The following is an 11,621-nucleotide window of genomic DNA, read 5'->3' as shown; positions in this document are numbered from 1 at the left end:
AGCTCATTGCACGGTGCTGGGCACACATTGCAGGAGCTCAATAAATACTTGTTGAATTGGGACAGGGTGATCGAGTGCGCTGGGAATCAGGGCATCTGGATGCTTTCTCACGCACCCGCAGTGTGACCTTGGCCAAGTCCCTTTTCTGAGACTGCGGTTCCTGCTTAGTAATCAAGTGCGAGTGAGAAAGCGGAGGAGGAGGTTGGCCAGAGGCGCCGAGCCCTTCTAGCGGCCTGAATCCCTGATTTGATGAGTAGAGGGCGGGGCGGGCCGCTCGGGGCCGCGGCAGGCGGAGGTTCAGTTCCTCCTCCGGTCCAGCAGGGGGCACGGGGAGTGGCTTCCCGCCGCCCTTCCCCTCCTGGCGGGCGCCGGGCAGACTGCTGCAGTCACTAGCATTGAGCGCAGTGGGCGGGGCGGGCCTGGCCGGGCCGGGCGGCGGCGCTGCGCTGACGGGCTGAGTCGGGCGGCGGCGGCAGCTGCAGAGGCTACCTAGGCGCTAACTGGGTGGCCGGTGGGCTGCTGTGGCCTCGAGCAGCCTCTTCGCGCGGCCCCGCACCCCGCAAGCAGCAGCGGGCCGCGACGCCCAGCCTGCCAGTGAGCTGCGGCGGGCACACCCCGGAGCGGCGGCGACTGCGGACAGGTTAGAGTGGGGGCAGGGGCGGGCGCGGGAGCAGCCCAGGGCCAGAGAGGGAGCCCGAGCCAGGCAATATCCAACCATGTCCGACGAGGCCTCGGCCATCACTTCCTACGAGAAGTTTCTAACCCCCGAGGAACCCTTCCCACTCCTGGGACCTCCTCGCGGGGTGGGCACCTGCCCCAGCGAGGAGCCGGGCTGCCTGGACATCAGCGACTTCGGCTGCCAGCTGTCCTCCTGCCATCGCACCGACCCGCTCCACCGCTTCCACACCAACAGGTACGAACTGCACCTGAGGGCAGGGGTGGATTTTCCACCTCTGGTCGCCCCCTTGCTCCTGGTCCTTCGTCCCGGGCTGCGCTTCCAGTCGCACCCTCCCCCACCTGCCTTTGACCAGCACTCATTCCCGGGCTCCTTCCCTGCCCCCCCTCCCTATTTTCACCCCTGCCCTCCGATTTTCCTTTCGACCGGCGTTTTACTCTCTTTTCCTCATTCATATTCTGGCTATAGCGACTCCTCCCTTCCCTACCTTCTTCCTCCCTCGCTTCCCTTCCCTCCCCCCATCTGTACCCTACGAATCCCAAACCCCCACCCTTGATTTTTAGATACGCCCCTGTTTCCATCCATCTGCAAAAGTTTAACCCCTTCCATTTCCGGTACGCTGTAGAGGAATTTGGATGACTCAAGATCAATCCATAGATCTTTTGAAAAGTGGCGTTGAAAGATGGCACGTTTAAAGCTAGAAGCTTAATTTTCCCTATTTTTAACCTATCTCACAGTCCTGTTCCCCCCCCCCGCCACCACCCCACCCCATTTTTTTTTTTTTTTTAGTTGAGCGCTAGGAAACTAGTCGATTATTTCTTTTTTTCCCCCCTCCTTTATTAACTGTTTGCCTTAGCGCTTTGGGCTCAGCCAAACTGGGTAAGCTTAAATCTGGAAGATTCCTTCATATGACATATCCCTTGGTTTGCTTCCCCTTTGAAGGGACAGAGTAAGGCTTAGGATGGACTGACTTACACAAATTTATTCAGAGGGTGTATCTCCTCCTAACTGATTTCGGTAGAAGGTAGTGTTCTGGAGACTTCTCTCATGCAAGCATTTACGTGTTAGATCAAATCTTGGGGGTGGGGGGATTTGAAGACGTCCTAGATATAGCCTCAACTTTTAATATAGGTGGATATTTGAGATATGTATACAAAGGGCTGGGGGTGTGTGTGGATAAGGCTCTAGGAGAGGGGTTCAGCTATGGAAAATACTGGAGATAAATTAAGAAATTTAGTTCTGACTTCTGATTCAAATTTATGATGTGAGTTTGATCAAATTCTTTCATATTTTAATGTCTTTAGCATATTTCTCCCCTCCCTTCCCTTAAATCAGTCTGTAGATTGAATGAGCTTCTACCAGGTACAAGGAATGTGTAAAAGATGTTTCTTACGTAAATGAAAGTTATAGTCTATGGGAACAAGGTGTTATAGTTAAATAATCAGAGTATCAGTATAACACATCTCAAAAGGAAGTGGCAGTAAATTTATTATGAGTACTCTAAATCATCATTGCAAAAACTGAAGAAACAGTCCCAGAAAGAAAAGATTGAGTTCAAGGTCGTAAAACCTAGTCAAGCAAATCCAAGACTATTCCTTTGAAGCCAATGATTAAACCTGGAACAGAACTAATCGATCCCGTGTTACAAATAGAACTTACGGTTTCCTAGACCAACTCACAGAACCCTATTTAACCCCTGATGTCACTGTAATGTGAATGTAACGTATTCATGAAATCAAGTGTGCTTAGGGTTATTTATGTTGGAAAATAATATAAAAGAATACCTTTGTACATATTTGGCATTTAAGTTTTGCAGCCTTGGAGCAAGTCACATACCCAGGAAAGTTAAATGATTTCAGAATGATCCTGCTGGATGATGAGGGCAAGGGAGTGAGGGCAGAGGCTGTGGGTAAGTACTGCCAAAACTGGGTGGAGGTGATGGGGAGTGAAGCTATGAGAATAATATGTTTCTTACAACTTGTTCTGTTCCTCCTCCTCCTCCCCATTTTTTCCCTGTGTTTTCTTCCCCTAAAAGACTTTGGTGAGGTCAGGACTTTTTTTCAATGGGGCAGTGAGGAGGGGAGAAGGAGGTTCTTTGGAAGCCCCAGTTTTTCCAAGTCAAACATTTTTCCTAGTTACTGCCTGCTTTTTTTTTTTTTTTTTTTCAACGTCCCTCTCCTACCCTACTTTTCACAAGGCTTGGCATGGTGGCAGGGGTTCTAATGCTCTGTATCCTTTTCAGCAGAGAGTAGGGGAAGCAAAATTAGCAATATTCACAGCACATGATGTTTCTGCCCTAGGCTACCTTGCCTTTTAAATCTATTATCCTTCTGGAATGTTCTGCCTTCTTACCCCTCCTCAAGATGGTGCTTGAGAGGACCATAGGCTTCCAGCCATTTCTTTTTAGGAAGAAGCACACAGCTAAATCATATATTGGGCAAAGTTTAGGGAGTTCTTTTATTTTGGAGTGGTATGTGTCACTTTTTCCCTTCACATCACGTCATTTGCCAATTCAGGCAACAACCCAAAAATCAGATTTCAAATAGTTGTAGGCTGAAATTCTGCCTTGGGTTTAGTCATTGTAAAACAAATTTCATTGGAAGTAGGAAGCTTGTTAATTGGTAGATATTTGACTTAACCTTTATTTTGCTTCCTTCTTGATACCTGATAAGAAAAATGTGGAGATTTAAAAAATAATGCCCTTGATAAGGACTTTATGATTATGACAGTTTGTGCCTACTCATTTACTGGATTCTGGGCTATATTTGCAATTTTCATTAACAAAGACAGTCACAGCACTGAGGTTGAATGGATGCAATATTCAGATTTTTTTTTTTAAGACAGAGTCTCACTCTGTCACCCAGGCTGGAGTGCAGTTGCACAATCTTGGCTTAGGGCAACCTCTGCCTCTTGGGTTCAAGCGATTCTCCTGCCTCAGCCTCCCGAGTAGCTGGGACTGTAGGCGCATACCACTATGCCTGGCTAATTTTTATATTTTCAGTAGGGACAGGGTTTCACCATGTTGGCCAGGCTGATCTTGAACTCCAGACCTCAGGTGGTCCACCCACGTCGGCCTCCCAAAGTGCTGGGATTACAGGTGTGAGCCACCGCGCCCGGCCCAATATTCAGATTAAAGTCATTTGTGGCGTAGGTTGGTATGTCACTGGTCTAGGTTCAGTAGAAAATACATTACGTGGACACAGCCAGTTTCCTAATCATTCATACCTTAAGACTTACATGGATTGGTCTAGAATTTTAGGAAAATAGAATAAATTTCAGTAAGCCAAAAAAGTGAATGAATTTTTTAAAAATGTGAAATGTCAGTGTGGAACATATGTAGTGTTTAAGACATTTTCTTTCGTTTGGGGGGCAGTGATTTTCTGATGTAAATGGGGGCTTTCTCTTAGCACTTCCAAACTGTCGCATAAATCAGTTACTCAGTTATGTGATTTTAGAGCTCCATTTTCAATCACCATTAACCAGAAAAACCTAAAGACTATTGTGTGCCTTTGGTAACACCCATAGTTTTCCTATCTAGATACAGAATTAGAGGTGCAGAAGAGCTGTGGGTTGCAGGTGGGAGAACCATGTTGGAGAAATTTGGTTTGGGGACTTGCTGAGACAAGTCGAAAATGGGGGTTAGGATTTGGAGAAATATCCAGGCTAGAAATACAGATTTGGGAGTAATCAGTAGAAATCCGTGACGTGATAGAAGTGGAACTACAGGCTACAAAGGTTGAGAAAGTGGAAGCTTTTCAATAAATTTAGCAGGGAAGGAAAGGAGAAGGGGAGATGTTGTGAGAATTTGAAAGGGAAGTAAAGGTTTCTTTCTTTCTTTTTTTTTTTTTTAACCTCATTTAGTTTTTCTTTTCCAAGAATAGAGATGTTACCTCCTTAGAAGCAGGCCACAGGAAAGGGAGAAATTGAAAATATAAAAGAAGATGGGATGAGAGATAGAGATGATGAACTCAGAAGTGCAAATGGGATCATTAGCCTTAGAAATGACACAGAGTGTTTTTTACTTCCAAGGCAATAAAGAGGGTGGGAAAGATGGGTAATGAACCCAACATGATTGAGATAGCGAGGAGGAAAGTAGGGAACTTAAGTGGGTAGAAGAAGGGGTTGTATATTCTCAAACTTGGAACCTTGGTGGTCTGTTGGACTCCAGAATAGCAGCAGAGGTCAGGTTGGCTATATGGGGATTCTGACAGAGAGTCAGTGGTGAATACAAGTACTGATAGGGCACTGTCCCCTAAGAATGAATGTATAGCATAGACTTCAAATGACCTTCATCAGCTTGACAGGACTTTATGTGCTCATTGGCTGGATTCTTATCTTCAGAAGTGGCAATCAGGTCCACCTGAGAGAAAAGGGGACTGCAGAGGAATGTATACATGGTGCACATGCTTTTCTTAATTTTAATTCTTAATTTTAACATTTAAATGGCTATTTACCAAAATACTATTGAAAGTCCTTAGTCTGTATATTCTTGCTGAAACACCTTGCAGAGAAATATTCTTGGCTTTATTTTTTTGTAAATTAAAATTTGGGCAGCAAGCCTAGTTATTGAGTTAAACACTGTGTTTCACTGGAATTCTTTTCAACATCTTTCACGATTTTGAAGAAAGTCTCCTTTGAGAGTAATATTATGGTTATAGCTAGAATCGAAGTGTTAGGTAGCTTTCTCTTAGTGGAATAAAATGTAAGGGCTTGTAAATTTGAATAGTTTAGTGCTGAGCACACAATGGACATTCATTACAAGTTTGAAACTGACAGAACAGTCTAAAAGAATCATACTTAAATTTTTATTTAAAAACTTATTGTAGAAAACTGAGGGCATATAAAAAACTGTAGACCACTCATGATCCTTTTCCCCAAAGGTAACAACTATCAACATTTTAATGATGTTTCTTTTAATGTTTCTATGTACATATATAATTTTTAAAAATCAGGATCAGGCTGTATATACAGTTTGTGACCTGCATATTTGCACTTACATTGTTGGGTGTTTTCCTTTTGAATAGTCTGAAAATATGATTTTTAGTGATTATAAAAATACCATTCAGATATATCATTTAATCCCTATATTTTAGGGGCATTTGTTTTCCCTTTTGGACTATTACAAATAGTATTGTTTGAACATATTTGTATACACATCTTTTTTCCAAATTTCTATTTGGGGAAGGGAACACAATTCCTAGAAGGGGAATTACTAATTCCAAATGAATGAACCTTTTTAAACCTCTAGATGTACATAGTACTGCCAAATTGCTTTTAAGAAAGATTATGTCAACTTACACTGTCGCTAGCAATGGATGAAAGTACTTCCTACTTTGTTTTTATCTATATTGCCTTAAAATTATGATCTTAAAAATTTGCAGATTAGAAGATACAAAAATTTTGCCAGGTGCATTGGTTCACACCTATAATCCCAGCGCTTTGGGAGGCCAAGGTGGGAGGATTGCTTGAGCCCAGGCATTTGAAACCAGCTCGGACAACATGATGAAACCCTTTTTCTACCAAAAAAAAAAAAAAAGCAAAAATTAGCCAGGCGTGGTGGTATGTGCCTATAGTCCCAGCTGCTGGGAAGGCCGAGGTGAGAGGATGAATCAAGCCCAGGAGGTCAAGCCAGCAGTGAGCCATGATTGCACCACTGCACTCCAGCCTGGTTGACAGAGCAAGACCCTGACTCAAAAAAAAAAAAAAAAAAAAAAAAAAAAAGAGGATATAAAAAATGTTACAATCTTTACTAGTAAAAAATATTATTATTCTATTTTATGAATGGTTTGTTCAATTATGAGTTCAGTTTACTTGCCACTGATAATTAAAAACAAAAGACAAAGACTTCTGAGAACATTCAGAACCTTGTGATGGTTACAAATCTGAAAAACTGAGAAACACACTGACTTTGCCCAAAGGTAAGAGCACAAAATGAAGCAAATTCCTGACTCCTTTGGCAGTGATCTAATGGTTAGATTACTAAATATGGCATCTTTTTTTTTTTTTTTTAAGGAATGTCATTATTACTCATGGAGAGAAACACATTTCTACAGAATTTTTAGAAGCTAAAAAGAAATTCTAATTAAAAACAATTATCTAACAGTTTTTCCTAGCACTGAACATATTATTTGGTACATAGAAGATACTGACTAAATGTTTGTTGAATGAGTGAATGAATAAAGGGAAAAAAATCACATGTAATTCGAAGACACAAGAGAAAAATAGTTTGCTCAGGACATAATGTAGATAGGGCTTACTGTGTCCAGAATGTATTTTTGTTTTGTTTTGAGACAAGGCCTTGCTCTGTCGCTCAGATTGGAGTACAGTGGCAGGATCAGCTTGCTGTAACCACAAACTCCTGGGCTCCGGTGAACCTCCTGCTTCAGCCTCCTGAGAGTAGCTGGGAATACAGACATGTGCCACCTTGCTCAGCTCATTTTTAAATTTTTTGTAGAGACAGTGTCTCGCTTTGTTACCCAGACTGGTCTCAAAGCAGGGTGTGATTCCTCTTCATAACTTTTATTGCAAGACCTGGGATAATTTGGTTAATTAAAAATTTTTCTAAAATGAGGATACTGTTCACCTAGCAAGCATGTGATGAAAGTAATATTACAAGATATTCTAGGATTCTTAGATGAATTTTATTTTTTTTACTATCTATAAAAATTTATTGACATCTATTTTCTATTTACTGAATTATAATAGTTTGTGTGTATGTGTGTTTCAGTGTTTTAAAATGCTCTACCTTCAATTCAAAAGAAAAGGTACCATAAAGTTTTTCAGATTGTCCAAATTTTTTATGTAAATCAAGAACTTCTAAAAGATTAGCCATACAAAATGGAGGAAGTTAAAAAAATGAAGTGCGTAATTTGAGAAACAGTAGATTTAATGAAGGATGAGACACGACCTAATAATAGGTAAATAACAGACTTTTCATAAGGCAGTCGTTACTTCAGGAGCTTGTTAGTACTGGAAATACTAAATCATTATCTTAAGGATTAATTCCCTATGCTACTGGCAAAGCAATGAAAATTGTCTTATTAATAGTATAAAACTAGTGGAAATTTACAAAAGAAAACAGATTGATAGATTTCAAGACCAAAAAAGAAAATCCAACCAAAAACCCTACAATAAATACTGTAGACAAAATGTTAATATCCTTAATGCATAAATAACTCTTACAAAATTAGTAATGAAAATATTAACACATAGGAAAACACCATAGCAGAATAGCTAATAAATATTTAAAAATTTGATCTTGCTAGTAATTAAATAAATAAAACTTGATATAAAAATGTTTCTGTGCCAGTGCAGTGGCTCACGCCTGTAATTCCAGCACTTTGGGAGGCTGGGGTGGATGGATGGCTTGAGCTCAGGAGTTTGAGACAAGCCTGGGCAACATGGCAAAACCCCATCTCTACAAAAAATACAAAAATTACACAGGCGTGTTGCACCTGTGGTCCCAGCTACTTGGGAGGCTGAGATGGGAGAATCGCTTGAGCCTGGGAGTTTGAGGCTGCAGTGAGCTGTGTTTGTGTCACTGCACTCCAGCCTCAATGACAAAAGTGAGTCCCTGTCTCATAAAAACAAAAAGTTTCTGTCCTATAAGATAGGTAAAAAAAAATTTTAGCAATTTTAGTGCTGTTAAGATTGTGGTGAAATGAGCACTTTTATATACTGCCTTGGGGAGTATAAATTGATGCAGCATTTCAGAAAGGTGTTGACTAAATTGATCCTTAGAAGTGTTCGTATTCTTTGACTCCGTACTTAGCTTTCAAGCAGCTGTGTCCTGAGATAATATATTTTGATAAATAATTATAAACAAGGCTCATCTCAGTATTATTTCTAATATTAAAAAATTAGAAACAACTTATGTATCTATTATTGGGGGAATAAAGTTAAATAAATTATGATACATTTAATACAATGGAATATTATATAGGCATTAAAATGTTTTTAAGTAATATACTTAGGAAAATGTTTAGCATATTAATGTTAAATGAAAAAAGCAATATACTAAAATATATATACACAGAATGGTTGCTGATTCTGTAAAAAATATGTATGCACATAAAAATAAACTACCAAAATATTATAGATTAGTTACTTCTGGATAATGGAATTATTGATCATTTTATTATTCATTCCTTTCTTTCCAACATCTTTGCAATGAGCCTGTACAGCATTAACATGGAAAAGTTACTTAAATATAACAAACACTTCTTGAACATCTACCTGTGTAGATGCTTGTTGGTGCTTTTCTCTGCCCTGCAATGGCCCCACTCTTCCTTTAACAATAATAAAAGCTGTCATATATTGGGCACTTTTTATGTGTGCTGCAAGTGCTCTGTATTCATTCTCATGTGATCATCACAGTACCTCCATTGGGACACAGACTTGGAGAGAGTGTTATTTGCTTAAAATCAATTAGCTAGGAAGTGACAGAGCAAGAATTTGAACTGTCTGATTCTAGAGCTTACTCATAACCACTATGCTGTATGTTTTGTTTGTGGATGAAGATTTTACTTTAGTCCTAGTTTAAATACTACTTTCTTTTAAAATAGTGTACTACAAAAATTTTCAGGCAGCTACAAAAGTAGAGAGAAAAGTGTAATGTACCCCATGTTCCTGTCACCCAGCTTCAACATTTATTCATATATGGCATCATGCTTCATCTGTACCTCTGTCCACTCCCCAACCCCTGCCTTATTTTGAGGCAATTCCTAGACATATATCATTCATAAATATTTTAGTATATTTCCTTAAAAGGTAAGGGTTCTTTTAAAAATACAAAAAAAAAAAAAACACTCACATTCCTTATACATGTTATAAATATGTCCTGTTAATTATATCTTAACATTGTGTGGATTCTGTAGTTCTTGTGATTTCTTTTATGTTGTGTTTTTGAAGGTGGAACCTAACTTCTTGTGGAACAAGTGTTGCCAGCTCAGAAGGCAGTGAGGAGCTGTTTTCATCTGTGTCTGTTGGAGATCAAGATGATTGCTATTCCCTGTTAGATGATCAGGACTTCACTTCTTTTGATTTATTTCCTGAGGGGAGTGTCTGCAGCGATGTCTCTTCTTCTATTAGCACTTACTGGGATTGGTCAGATAGCGAGTTTGAATGGCAGGTAAGTTTTTTTGTCCTTTTCTTGTCCTCATTACTATAGAAGTAGAACTATAAACTTCTCTTTTGATATTTTCATCTCTACTTCAAAGTAAATTTCTCTACTGTTTATCCAGTCCTGGAGATTCTCTTACAACGTGTTTTAAAGTTAAGAATTTGATGGGATATCTTTATTTTTGCTAATGTACCTTTTAGATGCTATAGATCTCCTTTTGTAGATTTTTATGTTATTTAATACTTGTGTAATATTACCATTATTATATATCATCAGTACCTTTCTATGCATGAATCCAAGCAAATTTATGCTTCCTACCCTATAATAAATAGGTTTTGTGTCCTTATAGGACACATATCAGTCACATTATGTATCTAATATCATAAACTGTTATTACCATAAATACATGATTTTTGGTTCTGTCATCAGAAATATATAATTTCTCATTTTGTATTCTGTTTGTATGTAGACATGTTTTTCGCCTGACACTTTTTTCTTGTGGCGTATATACCATGTAAAACGGCTTTGTGGTAAATTGTTTGAAAATGCTGCCTTATAATGAGTGCAGTTTGTCAGAAAATTTAGATTGTGTTATTACAACATCCATATTCTGATTGTAAAAACGATACATTTAAAGATGTTTTCCCTGCCTACAGCAAAGATTTTATTTGCTAGATAAACTCGAATGCCTGCTACGTTTGAAAGCTATCTGAATACTTGAAGTTTTATTCCAAAAGAGGAATTGAATATTATAATTTCAAACAGCTTTCAAATAATACAGAATGGCACCAAATTTAAAAAGTCTCCAAGTCCCACTCTACTATGGTTACCACTGTTAGGAGCTTATGCAGATTCAAGTATGTTTGCATACTGTTAAAAACACATGGGATTATACTTCATCCACTGTTCGGCCCTGTGCTTTTTTTTCAGCTAACACATCTCATTCTTTTCCATAACTGGATCATAATTTACTTAATCCATTTCCTAATTATGGCTATTTCAGTTTGTTTCAGTTTTTTGTTGTTATAAACAATGCTACACTGAAAAGATGAGATTTTTTTTTAAGAAAAAAAGTAATTCACAACCCTTCCGTTTTTGTTTTTCATATTATTTTGGTTAAAAATTTTTTTAACTTTTTAAAAATTTGAGGTGAAATTCACCATTTTCATCATTTTGAAATGTATAGTTCAGTAGTTATTAATATACTCACAGTGTTGTGCAGCCATCACCACTATGTAATTCCAGGGCATTTCTGTCACCCCCAAAAGAAATCTTATACCCATTAGCACATAGTCCCAGTTCTCCCCTCCCCCTTATCACCTGGCGACTACTAATCTTAATTTCTCTATAGATTTGCTTTTGTAGATATTTCATATAAATGGATGAATATGTGGCCTTTTGTGTCTGGCTAATCTTTCATTTGGCATAATGTTTTCAAGGTTCATCCATGTTGTACCATATAACAGCACTTCATTCCTTTCTATGACTAATATTCCATTTCGTAGATGTACACTACCACATTTTGTTCATCCATTCATTAGCTGATGAACTTTGGGTTGTTTCTACTTTTTGGCTGTTATAAATAATACTGCTGTGGACATTCAGGTACAAGTTTCTATGTGGATTTATATTTTTAATTCTCTTGGATATACCCCTAGGAGTGGAATTGCTGGATCATATGATCACTTGGTATTTAACTTTTTGAGGAACTGCTAACATGTTTTCCAGAGTGACTACACCATTTTACTTTTCCACCAGCAACGTATGAAAGTTCCCATTTCACCACGTCCTTGTCCACACTTGGCCTTGTCTTTTTGTTTATAG

At 39.0% G+C, this 11,621-nt stretch overlaps 1 protein-coding gene across 2 annotated transcripts in view; it reads left to right on the top strand.

Moving 5' to 3' along the window:
* Positions 1 to 384: 384 nt before the first annotated feature.
* LOC105499695 (family with sequence similarity 199, X-linked) overlaps positions 385 to 11,621 on the top strand; it is a 29,518-nt gene continuing 18,281 nt past the window's right edge. Inside the window, exons 1-2 of one of the 2 annotated variants that reach the window (XM_011772458.3) lie at positions 385 to 913; positions 9,587 to 9,806. In XM_011772458.3, coding sequence (XP_011770760.1) covers positions 717 to 913; positions 9,587 to 9,806 — 417 coding nt within the window. In that variant the 5' untranslated portion in view covers positions 385 to 716. The remainder of the gene's footprint in view (positions 914 to 9,586; positions 9,807 to 11,621) is intronic. The other variant, XM_071088353.1, reaches the window with a different exon arrangement.

The sequence above is a fragment of the Macaca nemestrina genome, chromosome X, assembly GCF_043159975.1.
Source record: "Macaca nemestrina isolate mMacNem1 chromosome X, mMacNem.hap1, whole genome shotgun sequence".
Lineage (NCBI taxonomy): Eukaryota > Metazoa > Chordata > Mammalia > Primates > Cercopithecidae > Macaca > Macaca nemestrina.
Note: the sequence above shows the minus strand (reverse complement) of the source record. Positions and strands in the feature narration are given on the sequence as shown.